Consider the following 17,500-nt stretch of genomic DNA (forward strand, 5'->3'; position numbering starts at 1 on the left):
GAACCTCCAGTGCTTCAGCCTGTGCCTGTTGCCCCTCATCCTATCGTTGGGGACCACTGAAAAAAGTCTGGTCCCCATCCTCTCGACATCCACCCTGGAGATATTTATAAACATTGATGAGATCCCCTCTCAGCCTTCTCTTCTCCAGTCTGAGCAGACGCAGCTCTCTCATATGAAAGTCTTTCCTCATATGAAAGGTGCTCTAGGCCCCTAATCATCTTTGTAGGTCTCCTGAACTCCCTCTAGTTATTCCTTGTCCTTCTTAAACTGGGGAGTCCAGAACTGGATGCAGTACTTCAGCTGCAGCCTCACCAGGGCAGAGTAGAGGGGGAGGAGAACCTCCCTCAACCTGCTGGTCACATTCTTAATGCACCGCAGGATAGTGTTGACCGTCTTGGCCACAAGCGTACATCGTTGACTCGTGGTCAACCTGTTGTCAATCGGAACTCCCAAGTCCTTCTCTGCAGTGCTGCTTTCCAGCAGGTCTGCCTCTAACCTGTACTGGTGCCTGGGGTTATTCATCCCCAGGTGTAGAACCATACCCTTGCCTTTGTTGAACTTCACCAAGTTCTTCTCTGCCCAGTCCTCCAGCTTGTCCAGGTCTCACTGAATGGCAGCACAGCCTTCTGGTGTGTCAGCCCTTGCTCCCATTTTGGTATCATCAGTGAACTTGCTGAGGGTGCACTCAGTCTCTTTACTCACATCATTGATGAACAGGTTGAACAGGACTGGACCTAATACTGACCCCTGGGGAACCCCAGTAACTACAGGCCTCCAACCAGAGTCTGCATTGTTGATCACAACCCTCTGAGCTCTGCCATCCAGCCAGTTCACGGTCCATCTCACTGTGCATTCATCCAACCCGCACTTCCTGAGCTTGCCTATGAGGAGGTTGTGAGAGACAGTGTCAAAAGCCGTGCTGAAGTCAAGGTAGACAACATCCACTGCTCTTCCTTCTACCCAGCTAGTCATACCATCATAGAAGGCTAGTAAGTTGGTCAAACATTATTTGCCTTTGGTGAAACCATGCTGACTACTACTTCTGATAACCTTCTTTTCCTCCACATACTTGGAGATGACATCCATCACCTTTCCAGGGATGGAGGTGAGGCTGACTGACCTGCAGTCTCCCTGAGCAACTGTAATCTAGCATTATTTTGTCAAGATAGAAAATTGCTTCATAAAATGTAAACTCTGTGTTTCTGTTTAAAGTTGAAGGATATCACAGGAAAGATACAGGATTAGGTTTTTCTGTATGTACAGAAATATATTATAGAGATCGGCTGTACTTTCTTGAAACAGATGCATATGTTTCCAAATATGAAGCTAGTCCACAGCACACAATGTATAACTTCTTTAGCTATCCAGAACTTCTCTAAAGAATTCAAGATAATTGGAGTGTCCTCAAATTATCTTTAAAACAAAACCAACTCATACTGGTAAAACAAAATTGAAGGTGAAAATAGTTTGCGTGGCTTTAAGTCATTTATGGCAAGGTATTCATCACTTCACCCTAATCCTGTCCATTATTAGGAAAGTGAAGCAAAGTCAGTGTTTTCTGTCTTAATCCTCCTTCCCTGATGCTTTGCACAGTATTTTTTTTTAATGAAGCTGCTAGGTAAACCATTTTCTAAGCACAAGAACTTGGAGTTCACTTCATAAACCAGACACTCTTCAAAGTTGTCATAAGCATATTACAGAAATACACAGTACTAGACTGGGGTAGTGTACCTTATTAATATTTCATTTTGGTACAATATACTTGCATTAACTCTCTTAACACAGGTATCATATTGTTTCAAGTCAGAGAACCTAAAACATCGTAACAAAGATTAGACTAAGAGCAAAGCCTTGAAAACTACAGCCATTAGTCCTGTCATCCTCTATAAAGTTAATGGCTTGGAAAAATGGTCAGTCTTTGGACTAAAAGTTGATCTTTAATTGAAATAAAATGTTTTTTAATTGTAATGGGGATTTTGCACTAGTACTAACATGAAAAGGTACTAAAGAATCTAGTGCAAGGTTATGTATTGATCTCCATCTTAATGTTAGTGTAAGATGAACGAATATTTCTATTTCATAAACAAGCTTGCTTATTCAGCACCATGACTTCTTATTTGTTTTAAGGGCAGAGAAGATGGAATTGAATAAAAAGAAGAAATATTCTCAAACATTTTTTTTTTGCTGCTGCATAGGACAAAAGCCACAGCACTGCTGTAAACCCTGACTGCGTCTGCACCAGAATTATCAAGATGTTATATGTCGCTTACATATTTTCCAGGGTTATTTGGTTCAGGAAAGCAAGAGCATCTGTAAACCTAGCACTACACTGCCTTAATCAAAATGGTTTTACTGATCGTGGATTATAACAAGCGACCTGACATAATGGATGTGCAAAGTCTGCCCACAGAATTAGCATCACTATAGCCTAGAAGGCTGGATGTATTTAGAAAATGTAGTTTTTCTTGAAAAGGAAAATGCTTGAGATAAATGAATTTAAATTCTCAGTATTAATAATACTTAGAACACTCCATTGAATTTGGGAGATTTCATTTTCCTTTAAATACAAACTTAGGTAAATCAGGTTATTTTAGATCCAGTTTTCTCCAACAATAAACCATTACTCTGACATTCAATTTAATGCACTTATAAACAAAAATTTATCACAAGTGATACCTACTTAAGATTTGCAAAAGTCAGTTTGAGTTGCTTCATTTAAAACTGAAAGGCAGCATGAAAGATGGAGAAAGCACTGCAAATACTTTATGAAAAGTATTGCTATAATTCTACTATAAAAGTTACCGCAATACTGAGTACTTATGATCTGCTGTTCAGGTGCTTCTGTTATAGACCCTGTAGTCTACCATTTGTAAACACATCTTTTTGATGTTTCTGCCAGCATCCTGGCAACAAAGCCATGCAATTTCAAATGAGCTAATTAACTTAATTGTTGATGAAGCATGAAACAGTTCATTCACCCTGTTAGCTGCACCATGACAACATAAGAGTCTCAGCCCCTGAAGTTACTCATCTATATAAGCCTATCTGTAGCTTTCCATTAAGATCTATTGCATGACAAAATGACTATGGCTCTTCTGACAAAGACCAGTCCATAATGTACACAGGTAGAAAATCAGTGCTGTTGTTGAAAATTGAAATGAACATAGAAATACTAGTAACTAATTTAAAAAAGAAAAAAAAGAAAAAAATGCAGAAACCCATTGTAGTTTGAAGCTGCAAATGAAAAGTAAAAGCTCTGTCACTTATTTTCTAAATGCCCTGATTTAGACAATAGCTGGCCAAGCTAACTAGCAGAAGTGAAAAGTTTTGACATCACTGTTCAGTCTTGCAAGGTGCAAATCTACCTGTTTCTGTTTATATTGTACACATGTAAAAGTAAAAACAAAAATAAATTAGCAAGTCAGAGTTAAATGGTCATGCTTAGTCCTTCGTGCTTTTTTATTTATACTGTACATACTAATACTATACACAAACTGTCAGAATTTAAAACGTGATTCTCATACCCCTACTATCCAATATACAATCTAAAGCATCTCTTCGAATTTCCTGAGGCTCCATTTCAGTAAAGGATAATAAGAGGATCAAACACTGTGATAGTGAAAGGTCTGCAAAAGTGTTCAACATGAAAGAAAGGATAACAATTTGACCCTCTGCAGATAGCCTTGATTATGCAGTTCCTTGGAATAAAAAAAAAAAATCTCTGACATGGTTTATAGTAAAACTTTACCATCTTTCTTTTTCCCTCACCTTAAACAACCCTGTACCAATGAATAAAAATTCACCTACTTCAAAAATTGTCCAAAATCTTCACAAACGCTTTCACAGCCAGGCCATTTGCAAACTCCATGACCATAGAGAGTATGGGAGGCCCCAGTCTCCTCATGTGACGAGCTGTAGCAAAAGAATAAGGCATCAGATTCATCTCAAAAGCCATAATCGTTGGAGGCTGCTAGCGCCTGTCAGGTTACGATCAGTGACAAACAGGTCAAAACAGGTCAATTTAGCTCAGAGCAGTCAGAAAAATTTAATCGTTCTATTGAATAGTTCAACTGCCAAGGCTAGATGATGTTCCAATTAGAGAAGAAATAGAGCCAAAGATGACTGTTAATAAAGGATGAAAAAATAAGATGACTGTATAATACCATATGCTAATCCTGCCATATGACCTTGGTGTAACATTTACCTATAAATAAAAAATATACTCGAAAACGATCAATTCTGAGAAGGAATATTGAAGACAGTCAGAATTTATGAATATTGTAAAAGTTACTACAAAATATTTTGATTTTCTGATTAAATGTGTATAAAACTAAAGTTGACTCCATTAATAAATATTTTTGTTCACAAGTATTGCTTCCACTAGCTGCTTGGCTTCGTAAAAAAAACCAAACAAACCACAACCCAGCTGTGTTTTGTGTCTTTTTTTGGAACATCTACAACTGTTTCATCCATGTAGAGTTATCAAAGAAATTCAGGCAACTGTCCTATGGAAGTGGGTGTCAGCTACGCATCCCGAAGCAAAGAACCATCCTCTGAGATATAAGGACAAAAGTAATGCTAACTAAAGGTGCTACTACAGTGGTATTCGGAGAAGTAACATTTTAAATAAAATAAAATAACAATAGAAATATCTTCTCGCAGTCATAAGAGGACCAGAGACACTTAAATTATAGTCTCCTATTATAAATATTATAATAATTACATGGAATATTTATTTGAAAAATACAATTATTTACAATTTAGGTTATGTAGATATAAATTTAATTTTATATTGAGATCAACTACATCTGACTATACTAATTTATTTATTAATAAGTGCTACAGATACTCTTGTATCCATTTAATCCATCACTTGAAAGTAAGAAAAAGTGAAGAACAGCTGTCAATGTGTCTGAAAAAATATTTTAACTTTATCCATATGTTTGAATTCCAATGTATTACACTAACCCCACTCAAAATTTATATTAAATGTGTCAACTGTGTTACTGTTGTGTATATAAGAAGGAAAAACAGTGGTTTGCATCACAAGAGATGAACAATATGAGGTACATGTTCATTTTCTATGAAACCAGCAGTGTGATTCAACAGTAAGGGCCTGACTGCTAGATGTATTAACTCCAATGTGAATGAAACTATGTGCCTCAAAAAGTGGCCACAGATTTGCATTTACACCTCTAAACCAGCACATTCTATTCTGGGATTTTTAATTTTTAACAAAACTACCATAAGCTCATGTGTTATAAAATCACAGCAGGTGATTGTTGTGTCTGCAAAATTAGACATTGTTAGTGAAAGTGATACCCTATTGATAAATAATTCTGAAAAATCACATCTCCACAATCTCTTAACTAACCTCTATTAAGTGTTGTTTTGTGACTGGAAATAATGTGACTTACGATGTTAAACAACAGCTTTATGTCAAAAGATAAGCACAGTTGAAATCTTGTCAGAATTACCTGTCTCGCCTTGCATTTAGAACTGAAGACTGTCCATTCACTATGGAATGATGAGTTATTGGTGGTGATGCTTTGGAAGTGGTGGAGGAGGTAGTAGAGGAGGAATTGTTAGTAGTGAGGTCTAGCCCTCCATGTTTAATGCCATTGTCTTCCATACTGTGAACTCCAGTCACTTCTTTCCATAACTGCTGAATCTCAGCAGGGCTTAAGCCAGCTATAAAATGAAAGAGAGCCTCACTAATACAACAAAATAAAGAGTTTCATATAATGAGCTCAGTGTTATTAATGGATTAATGCCAACAATAAAGCTGATGCTGTTTTTCCAGCACAATCAACGTATAGTAAAACATAAATTCACTTTTCTTCTGTCAGAACCCAAGTAATCTAACTGTCTTCTCTTGTGTTATAAGCAGTCAATTAGAAATCACCAACTTTAATAATATTATACTCCTTCCGAAAACATTGCTCAAAGAACAAAGAGTGAAAGCTACAAAGAACTTCCAAACTTCCTGAAAATTAAAAAAACCCACAATCCTAAATATACTTCCAGACAAGTTTTTTGTTGTCTGTGTAATCAATTTCTTGACATGGAAACATAACTCAATGCACCCACAGTTAACCCAGGTTTTATAATTTCTCTTAATCCAACATGTAATGGAAAACAGAAAAACATATTACATTAAAGATACAAACACTGATATTCTCTTTTAACACTTAACAAGAGCAGGGAGTTGGGGAAGAAGACTAGAGAGAGAAAAGAAGACAAAAATGAAATCAATGAGATCAGAGCAGGTTCAATATTTGAGCAGAATGTATCTGTCTTTAATTAAAGACACCTACGTATGCATTAGTCCTGATTAATATTTACAAAAATCGTTCAATTTAAAAATGTGTCTTAAGAGGCAAGACTAAAGTGACTATTTGCAAGAACAAAACCACTATAGCACAGAGCAAGATACTGGTGACCACTTAAACTCTCTGGTACCATTCGGTGGCACTGGACAACTAGGAAGTCAACAAAACTGGCCAATTTACAACTCACTCTACACAGATGAAATTACATGTAGTGTAGAGCATGGAATCCTTTTGCTGTTTTGGGGGGTTTTATTTAGATTTTTTTTTTGTCCAGCCCTACTGTGGAAAACAAATCAGAAGGCCTGGCTAGGAGAAAGGAGATTCTGTCTCACCAGTCTCCTGGTGTGATGGGCAGCCTTACAGAATTGAAGAGCTTCTCAAACTTGTCTGCTATATGCACAGTGCTGCTCTGGACTCTAGCCACCAGAACTTTGCAGACAGAACTTAAGTTTGCTGTCTACTCCACTTGCAGCCTGGAAACTTGTAGTTTCCAGGATTCATCGTCAGCCACAAATAGCAATGGCCGGCAGAATGTATTCATACATCTGTGTGAGGGTTGTCCGGCTGAGTTGAACATTTTGCACAAAGTCATGGAAACTTCCTTTACAATATGCTTCCACCTGAAGTAAACAAAACACAGTCAAGAGAAGAGCTGTGAACATTCGCTTATCTTGCCACTGAACATTCAGCTACGGTAGGAAAAAGGAAGAGTTCATCTGAAATATATACACCTTCTGTCACTGCCAGTCTTTGTAAGTTTGACATCTCTCTTTTGAAGAACATTACATTAAATGTAGAAAAGAATTAGAAGCCCAAGGAGCTTCTTGTGAAAGATCTGGTTTCATGGCCAGTTTTTTCAGCCTGACATGGTTTGGGTCAGAGGTATCTTAAAATCTCAACAAGTGAAATTAGATAAGACATGCTCATGATTACCTAGATCTGCTGGAATGTAAAACATTCCAAATGTTGATGTTGTTTGAATTAAAATTTTGCTCTTTTTGCTCTTTTGAAAGAGCTCAACTTCCTGGCTTCAGAAAAGCATTAAAATATATTTATTCAGACTCTTCATTGAGCATAGATATATTGGAAAGATGTTAAAATTGCTTTTCACTATTTGGCAAATCTGTTTATTAGATAATGTTTTACATTGAAGACATAGGAACTCAGACTACTAAAATAGATTCAACCAAAAACGATGAAAAAGCACAGTAGGTTCCTTAATACTTTTCAATAGCTGTCTCACCATGAAGTATACGAAGTTATTAAAAAATAGACTAGTAGTGATTTACAGAAATAATAATTTCTGGAGGTACTGTGGAAACAATTTGGTTGGAAGGTATTCAATATTTTTTTTTTTTTTTAAATTATGAAAGGAGCTCATTTTTAGACTACTATTTTGTGTCCTGCTTCTCTGCCTTAGATATGAACACCCATTGGCAAACTCAGTTAATGACAAAGTGAAAAAGAATTGATTGGAACGCAAGTCTTAAAACTGGAGTTTATATCATATTTGTACAGTTGAAAGCTAGGTTTTAAGGAAGCAAGCAAAGAATCCAGGCTCTAATTTACTGCATTAGAGAGATGGGTAACGGGAGTGATGGTAATACTAGTTGTAATTGTTTAATGAAGGTAAGTAATTACTGCCGTGTTCATGAGGTATGTTCCAGCAACACTGCAAATAACCCATTTTCGCGGGGTAAATAATAGTTACCTGCAAATGTAATCACAAATCAAAATGAAAAGTAATGTATTAATTTAGGTGGCATGATATACACAGTACATTATTTACTTCAAAGTCTTCCCCTCCTCCTGCTAACAAAATAAACTAATATGGTATTGAAAAATAAAATACTAAGCAATAATAAACCCATCTGTTTGAATAATCAGAGGGCAAACATGTTGTTGTGTCTTGTGGAGAGAAAATTTTCATCAGACATCATTAAACTTTGGGCTCAAGGGGAGCGGCTGGAGCCCAGTCCAGCCCATGGCCAGGGGACTCCTGGGCAGCCCCTTCCTCGGTCCGAGGCTGCGCAGGGAGCCGGGCCCCATGCTGCCCACCACACCCACATCTCCGTAACATCAGAAAGAAGTTTCTCTCTGGGCTCAGGCTGGTTAATTTTATCACTTCTCACGAGCACTTTGAAAGGCTGCCTTTTAGGATAAAAGGATTAAGGGCAGGCACTTAAAAAGTATAAAGTTAATAAGTGGATTTGTAATTAATTGTAAATGATGGTGATTTCGTAGTTTCTGTGTCTAAAAAAGTCCGACTCCCATTTTACAAGAGACCTGTAAAATGGCTGACAGATATTTTAGTCTGGATGTAAAAGTAGGCTAAGTTTTAAAGTTTCATAGGCTGTGATAACCCTCAAATTACCCTCTGCACACTGTGTTAAAGGAGAAAGGATCAGGAAGAGGATCCAGAGTGGGACGATAGTGAAGAGCACATACTGATTTGCTATGCAGTTTACTAACACCAAGAATTTGGGAATTTTTGAGGTTTGTTTTATAACTCTTTTCACCACTATCTCCTCCATTTTTATGTTGGAATAAATACTTAAAACAAAACTACCACTTAAAAACAAGGTCCATGCCTCTGTTTTTTAATTTTCCTACATGGCCTGATCAAAACTTAAGGTGTTAGGGTGTTGTTTTTTTGTTTGTTTGTTTTTTCATTTACAGCCCTCTGCATTTAACTAGCCACAATGCAGTATTACATGGAAGTAACTCCAAGGAAGCCACTGACTTTGGATATGGCATAGTGAAGAATTTTGTCACAAAATAAATGCTAAATCACCTCTTATATCTTATTTGCTATATTTTACCATCAAGAAAACATGGTAAACATTCCTGTCCTTTAAGGGCAGAAACTATACTTGGAGCAAATACTGTTTATATACGCAAACCTCACAGCTGTACTTGGAAGTTATGTCTTTTCATACTAACTAATGCAAGCCCCATGCTGTCTTTATCGCTAATAACTTGTGTTTTACAAGACTCTTTGTGACCAATAATTTTTAAACATGAATCCCCTTGTATTTCTCTCATTGTTCTAGATATCCATGTAACTCAGCAAGCTAAAAGGATGCATACAAAAATATTTGTGTTACACATATGTAAAAGCTTCTCTAGAACCATATTATACATTGTGCGGCACAGTGGAAAGAGAAAAACATTCTTCTACCACATTCAGTCCGTATTACTTTAAATTCTGAAGGTTTAATTTAATACCACCTCAGAAAATGTCATAAAATTTGCTAAATTTTATGAGGAAAACAAAGGAAGTTTGATCTTCTTACTTCTATGCAAACCCCAATGCAAGGACAGCTATGTTAAATATAGTAAGTACTACTTGGATTTGTAAATATTGGGTACATTTGCATGTATTTGGATGTGTAAATTTAAGATTTATGGGACAATCTCAACAGATCTGAAGCCTATTAATCTTCATTATGTTGTTATGTGCTGGACTGGGTGCAGTACCTTCCTATGAAAGACACAATGTGCTGTAAAAGAAGCCCACAGAAGGAACTCCGAGCATGTCACGACTCCGCATTTGGTTCTCTCTCTGTTTCAGCATCTTGCTGGAAAGACTTTCCTTCTTACCCTCATCAGTCTACCTTCACCTCTCCTGACACAGAGCGAGTGGCCTTTCTATAGATGCAGAGAGGTTTTCCAGGGGAAGCTGTCTTATGTTTTTAAGTTTGCACATCCACATCAGGGGTATGAAAAATTGAGGCCCCATAAATCAACTTGTGTATGTAAAGGAATCCTACATACACAGCAGATATGAGAACAAGGAGAGAAAAATGGAAGAATTAAATACTTGACTGGAATTCATTATAATTTAAAATGTCAAGGCAGAGGCAAACAAGAGATTAATTTGCTTTAAAGTGAACAATCCAGATATATTTTAACTGTAAAATTTTGTATTTTTTTATTGCTTTAGTATGAATCTATTTTGTCATGACTTCAGGTATTCTTAATCCTTTGAGCAAAATAAAGTTCTGTTTACTAGTTCTCCTAATAATGTACCAAAAAAGGTATTATTTTTTCTGTGTTTTTCTACTAGAAGTGGATGGATGAGTGTTGCATTAAACTAATGAATATCAATGCAATTGGGTAGGAGTGCTTAGGGAATTCTTTGGGGATTGTTTAATGTGAGAGAAAACCTAAGGAATTCCTCTTGCAACAGATGGCACAAGAGGAGGTTGCAGAAGGTAAAGCTGTTCGGAGAGAGGTTGTGTTTCAATTGCTTTTTTCCATTCTGGTCCATGGTGACTTTGTATGAAAGGAAACCAGCATTACCAGTCCCATATGTCCAAATTCATGAATCAGCTTGCCTCCCCACTGCTGTTCTCAAATAATAATATTTAACGTGACAGCTTACTTAGGACTCTTTTTTGGTCTAATTTTTATGACTTTAGATATGCTTGTGTCATAACTTTTCCACACAACACAATGCGTGGAATTTACACATTTATTTCTAATCTCTGCTTTCCAGGGATTGAGGTTTTTAGCAGGTAAGTATTTCTCATGCCTTTTATCTTTCTTTTTTTTTTTTTTTCCTGTCTACACTGTTGTCTATGTACTATGTATTCTGCTTTTGCTCATCTAATTTCTGAAGCTTCAATTTCATAATAGTTATCTGGTGGAGGAACTAGATACATCCATAAAGACCAATTAAAAGTAATGTTACCTGTCATGAACACAGTCAAAACAATGCTCATTGCAGGACTGAAGTGTCAGAGATCAGAGTATTGTGTAAATTTTATGACAGACATTTAGCTCACCTCTCTATGGTAACACAAACAGAAACACATGCTTCATAGTTATAGACAGAGTCCTTAAGCTGGGAAGTCTTTGGCCTTATCTTAAAATGTAAGCAGCATTTATCTCCAAGTTAATTTACTTTTCAAAAGTGCGTGCCCTATTTTCTTTCAACCATGAATGTATTTGTGTCAAGTAGTAGAGTTTGAGCTCATTTTCAGCACTGAAAAATCTTGATCAAAGTGACAAAGGGATATATTTTTTCCAGAAAGCCTTTCCTGTTATTTGTCAGTCATAATACAATTGGAATCAACTCCTTCAAAACTTGTTGTCATATTTAACATATTTAATACAAAGGAATAGCAAAGAAAAGGAATCCTATGGTTTGTCCCTGAATTCACGCCATAAACTAAGAATCAAAACAGCTTTCAGTGCCAAATAGTGTCTTCTCTTAGGAAAAAAAAAAAAAAATAAAAAAAAAATTGAGTTTTGGAATGGATTTAATATCACTATCTGGTATATTTAATATCTGTTCACTTATATTAAATGAAATGATAACATTGCCACTAAATCAGATTTCAGTAATTCCTCAGGGAAAAGCAATGGTGCTTGAATTGTTTTCAGCACATGAGGCTAATAAATATGCATCTTATATCTAGGAAAAAACATTCAAAAGCTGTTTTCTTCCATACAAGTATGCTGTAAAATTTATCACCTCAAGAAAATTTGGTAATATGAGTAATAAAGTTCTAATAATAGAGTAAGTTTAAGTGTCATAACGGGAAATCGCTGAAGTTCAGATGCAAATGGAATGGTTAAAAAAGTTGTGAATTAGAAATTACTCCAATCATGTATTACACAAATACCTTGTGGCAGAGACTGGACAGGAAGAGCAGATTGGCCAGGTGGGATGGAAATGAGTCCCTGACGCTGAAGGTTCAGCAGATGTTGTTGCTGCTGAAGTTGTTGCATCTGGAGGAGCTGCTGCTGGAAGACAAGCTGCTGGGCTGCCAACTGCTGCTGCTGCTACAAAGAGAGGAGGCAAGGTGGGGAAAAAGCAAATGCAGCAAAGAGTAAAGTGTGCGATGAAGGCTAGAAAGCCAAAAACATAAAATCAACTTCTTTCCCTTTAATCTCAGTTATTAAATAATAATGCTATTTGCAGAATACTCAGGCAGTGAAAGCGTTTGAAATTTTCTATTATATTCATTCAAGCTATTAGGTGTTAGGCAAAATGGCAAGATACACTTAATGACACACTAAAGAAAAGGGTCAAGAGAAAGTATATAACAGCTGTTTCAATAAAAAAAAAAGCCCAGTTCATGGCAGATGATAACAAATTTATCTATGCTAAAAGTGTAATTCTTTACAGCAGTCTGCGATTCAAAGGCACTCTTGTTTTTCCAATTGACTAAGTTTGGTCCGCAGTGGCCCATGAATGCGGTCTCCAGTGATCTATTAGTAAACTGGGATGTAGCCTTCATTTCACTGGCCTGTTAGCTCTCTCTCTTGTTGGAATATATTAAAAGACGTATCGTATTCAAGGCAACGAAGTGCCCTATTATGGAGGAAAAGTCTATGTTCCAATTTTGTGAGGTATTTCAAGACAAACTGGAGGCTGCAAAGACTCAGGAGGGTATGAGAAGGCAGTCACACTTCAGAGAAAGACAAGCTGCTGTGGAAGACCTTTCCTTTCTAGTTTGGGGAAAAGAGAAACTTCTGATGCGCTCACTGGAAAACAGACTGCATAATGGAGCAAGTCATGTGGATTGCCCAGAGCCTCCGGAGAAATACGGGAGCAATTTCTATTCCGTAGTTGATGGCTGTCTGAAATTCTATTCACAAATCCAAACAGAAACAAAGCCTCAGGAGGTCACCACTGCTTCCTCGACGTTTGCATAATGGGCAGCTTGAAGACAACGTCTAGGATACCTGCTGATCAATTTAACTACTTCAACATGTTTTGTTTGTATTATGTTTATATTTGATGCAGTTTGCTGACAAGTGCAAGCTAGGCCTGAGAAACCCGCTTGTCAGGTTGATTTATGAGCACATCAAACTGTAACTTTCTACTCGCCACTCCAAACCTAGAGTAGCAGTTCATTAATCAGAGGCCTGTGACTTTGAAATCTGTGCTCAATTGCTCTTTTTCAGCCATGGACTAAATTTGCATGCTCTCTGAGCTGTGCCACTGAGAAAAGTAAGGCTCCTTCCCCAACACAGACTGCCTGTGAATACAAGATAATCAGTACGGTGTCCACCACACAGCTTGTTCTTTGCACACGCGGACTCATTAGCGAATATTAGACGACAGCAGCACTGGACTGCTCAAATCCTATGTCTCAAAAAGGGGAGCAGGAGAATTATACCAGCACTGCTATTAAGCCCAGTAAAAAACCATAAGAACAAATCTTTGATGGCTGCATCCTTGCTACAGGAAAAAATCTAAACTAGTCTTGTCTTTTCCAGGCTTCTGACAGCTCAGCCTAGTATGCATCGGCAAGGGTCTTAGCTCCTACCTCTTTTGCTTGCTTTCCTGGATGTTGTTGCTGCTGCTGCTGCTGCTGTTGCTGCTGCTGCTGTTGCTGTTGCTGCTGCTGCTGTTGTTGCTGTTGCTGCTGCTGCTGTTGTTGCTGTTGCTGCTGCTGTTGCTGCTGCTGCAAAAGCTGAAGATGTAACTGCTCTTGCTGTTTCTTGTAAAACTCTTGTAGTTGTTGCTGAATAAACCATTTTGACTTTAATAAATAAAGGCAAAAGTTTCAAGTATTATAAATCTCCTAAACTCTTCTAGATTGGCATATGGTAGCGTAGCCATTAAGAATCACCTCATAACAAAAAATGTGATTTGAAGAGGCAGATCTACATACATTTTTTTCCAAGGCGGTTCTGAAATTTTCCAATGCAGATTCCAAAATATCCTAAACAGAAGGGTATAGAAAATCTGTATTCTAAAGGGAATGCAAGAGCCAAATTAACTCCTCAAATAACTATACCTAAGTTCCTCACATGTCCTATGTAACAAATCAGAAGCTGTACTCATCCACTTTCAAGAAACCTACAAGTCACTAAGGCCAAACCAAACTGTCTGTTTCTTAGGGGAAAAAAGTAATTAATCTGTCAATCTGTTTAGCTGGATGCTGGATTCACAACTGAAGGTGAATTGCCTGTAATGATCATGGCACTGCATATTAACGTGTTTAAACATACAGTGATTGAGCCATGACTATGACAAACAGACACATCATTTTCTGTATGACAATTAAGCATGAACCCAAAAAATCCACTCTGTGTTACGCTGAGATACTGATCACTGACACTATCTTTATAATAAGAATAACAAGTTAATGGATTCTTCACTTAACTGCCAGATTTTGTGCTAAGGGAACAGCAACGTCCTTCTTTGTAGCCTTATCTGGGACAAATTTTTTATGTAAAAAAAAAACCAAACAACAAAACCACAAACAACAAACCAAACCAACCAACCAAACAAACCCAAAAAACCAAAAACTTTTTCCCATGATGAAACAAGCTTCAAAGTTCAAATTTCATAACCGCATACCATTTATGTGACTAAAGGAAGCACTACAGTGTTATGAATTTTAAAGCAACAATTACCTACAACTCTATTTACACTTCCTTTGGCAAGACTACAATTAAAATGTGCCTAAGCACTTGAAAATTTAAGTATCAATTTGTTCAGTATTTGTAATGCATCTGCCACTGCCACTGTCGCTGTTTCTAATATAATATTTAATGTTTCAAAATTGCAATTTCACACTTCTGCAATTAAAACAAGAAATTTAAAGACTGAGAATCTTCACATTTATTTTCATTCTTTTTGGTGTAATGAGCAATGACATATTACAAAATAAGACCCATAAAGTCTGTCTGACACTTGTGCAAATGCCCTGTGCTAACAGTCCAAAGCAGGTAACCCACATTACCTGCTGCAACATAACTGCTTGCTGCTGCTGGAGAAGTGCTTGAAGCTGCTGCGGAGACAACACTTGCTGCTGGAGAATCTGCTGCATTTGCTGAGGGGTGATCACCTGGGGAGTCATCATGGCCACTGACACAGGCACCTGCACAAGATATCATCGTCAAACACATTTTAGTTTGCCTGCACCACAGCTGTACATCTTTTTTTTATTTTGTAGCAAAGATGGACCATAATTTTTTTTTACATAATATTTATCACTGCAAAGTTCCCGCTTCAGTCAGAATCTGTTATTTTAAGACCACATTACTGTGGCACGCTATTTCCAGAGGCATCAGATTTGATCAGACTCAAGCTGTATGTTCCACATCTCTCATGTATTCCTGCAAGAAATTTAAGCATTGGCTAGTACAAATGTGTATTTAAAAATAAATGATCACATGGCAGGGCTCTCAACACTTCATAATCAATCATCTTATCAAGTGTCATAATGTTACGAATGGAAAAATCTATTGAGACTGTTTTAAAAGATATGATTAAAACAGACAGCAAAATAAGTATCTTAAAGCAGTAAATGTTTTACACAATAAAGACATTTAGCCTAGAAAAATATTTGCGTAACACATCACTTCAGCATAAGCAAACTTTTCTTTCTCAGCAGTCTGATAAGGAAGTCTGATTTACAAAGGGGAAAAAAAGGTACAGACATATCGGAGCACAGCACAAGGGCCACCACCTCTGTCAGCCAGTCTCTGTGGAGATAATTGTGTTCTCAGTCACACCTAACTGAAAACTAAAAGTTAGAAAATCTTGTCATAAGATTATTAGTTTCTCCACTAAAATTTAAGAACATATTTTTGTGTAGGTGCTCTTTTGGACAAAGATTTATTATCTGTTCATTACAGACTGAGATGAAGTGTGTACACATGCACAAACACCCATACACACACGCTCTCAGGATACCTGTGTGAGTGGGAAAGACACAGCAAGGATGTGTGGTTGAATAAGACAGAAAAGTCCCGTGGAAGAGCCTGAGGAATGTGCCGAGCAGCAGAGACACTGTGTGAACCCCCTGCTCGAGCTGAGCAGGGCACAGCCAAACAGCTGCCAGTGGGCCTAGTTTTCCACCCATGAAAAAGTAGCCACTCACTTGTCCAACTAAATTCACATGTTTTTTTCTGTATAAAATAGCAAGCTGGCATATAAATATTGCTTTGCAAAATGTTTGTACAACATTCCAGTCTTCTGTAAATCAGCAAAAATAATATTATTATTAATAAAATAAATAATGAGAAAATCTTATGAGGAAAAACTTTTCTAATATTTCTATTACTTCAGTCTATCCCAAAAGACTTTGTATAAATGTAACACTTAGAGGAAAAGAGAAATACAAGTCTGCTGAAGTTTACTTTTATAAGAAATTACTTCATCTAATATTACACAGAATTCCACTTTTCACACAATTCATCATAGCATAAATTTAGTTCTTAAAACACTGACTAATTAAGAGCCTGAAAGTAAAAGCACTGACTATTACTGAAAAGTCTGATAGCTTTTTGCATACAACAAATTAATTTTAAGACTAAAAATTCTAAAAATCTTACTTTAAAGTACAACTGGAAAAGGCAAACCAGAATTCCACTCAGACACTTGCAGGGCGATAACTTAATCTCAGCTATCACAGGACTCCTACAGTCAACAGAATAAGGAAATCCCAAGGAAAGTTTATATGATCTAGTTTAGGAATCTATTTTAATATGGGATTAGTCTCTTCCTGAATGTTCCTGTCTCTGTCCTTTGAGAGCAGACTCACTTTAAATAGACACCAGCTTTCAGATGGTTAATGTTGGTTGCTACACTGTCACATCAACTAGTTTTGTAGTATTGGAAATACCACATCTCTATGCAGTAATGTTTTATTCTATGCTTACTACTATAATATATATAACTTGGTGAAGGTATTGCAGGCGTGCTATTCTACTTTTCCACTCACCTTTATACCCCCTCTGTCTTCCTTGCTTGTGTATTTTCAAACACACAAGTAAAAATTCTGATCTAAACACAGCGAAAAACAACTTAACTCTGTAAGTGGCACTGATGTATTCATGCTCCATGCTTCTGACTCTAGCCAGTATGATGTGCAGTAAGATTTGTGCTGCCGCAAGAGTCCTCTATTCCTCAGTTTAAAATAGAGATTCCCCTTCACAAGGTACATTTCTGCCAGCTTTTGTAGTATCTGCTCTGAATCTCCCTGACTGTGTACTTGCTCTTATATTTGGAGACACACCTGCTGTGTGGTACTCCCTAGGAGCTTTTCTCTCCAAATCTGTTTTTCCCATATTTTTCAACAGTCACTTTCAATTGCATAAGCTAAAGTAGAGAACCTAATTCACCTGTTTTTCAGGATTATGGACAAAAGTATGAAAAAAAAAAAAAAAAGCCTGGCAGTCAAAATCATTAGTAA

The 17,500-nt window shown here is 37.0% G+C and overlaps 1 protein-coding gene across 3 annotated transcripts in view; it reads right to left on the reverse strand.

The window, feature by feature from the left end:
• The window catches only part of FOXP2 (forkhead box P2), a gene marked incomplete at its 5' end in the record, with an annotated part of 192,678 nt that overhangs the window by 48,367 nt on the left and 126,811 nt on the right, over positions 1 to 17,500 (reverse strand). For 2 of the 3 annotated variants that reach the window (XM_080343100.1, XM_080343098.1), the window contains 5 exons: positions 3,808 to 3,912; positions 5,478 to 5,691; positions 11,966 to 12,125; positions 13,619 to 13,816; positions 15,044 to 15,181. In XM_080343100.1, coding sequence (XP_080199226.1) covers positions 3,808 to 3,912; positions 5,478 to 5,691; positions 11,966 to 12,125; positions 13,619 to 13,816; positions 15,044 to 15,181 — 815 coding nt within the window. The remainder of the gene's footprint in view (positions 1 to 3,807; positions 3,913 to 5,477; positions 5,692 to 11,965; positions 12,126 to 13,618; positions 13,817 to 15,043; positions 15,182 to 17,500) is intronic. The other variant, XM_080343099.1, reaches the window with a different exon arrangement.

Source organism: Nesoenas mayeri (genome assembly GCF_963082525.1).
Source record: "Nesoenas mayeri genome assembly, chromosome: 1".
Lineage (NCBI taxonomy): Eukaryota > Metazoa > Chordata > Aves > Columbiformes > Columbidae > Nesoenas > Nesoenas mayeri.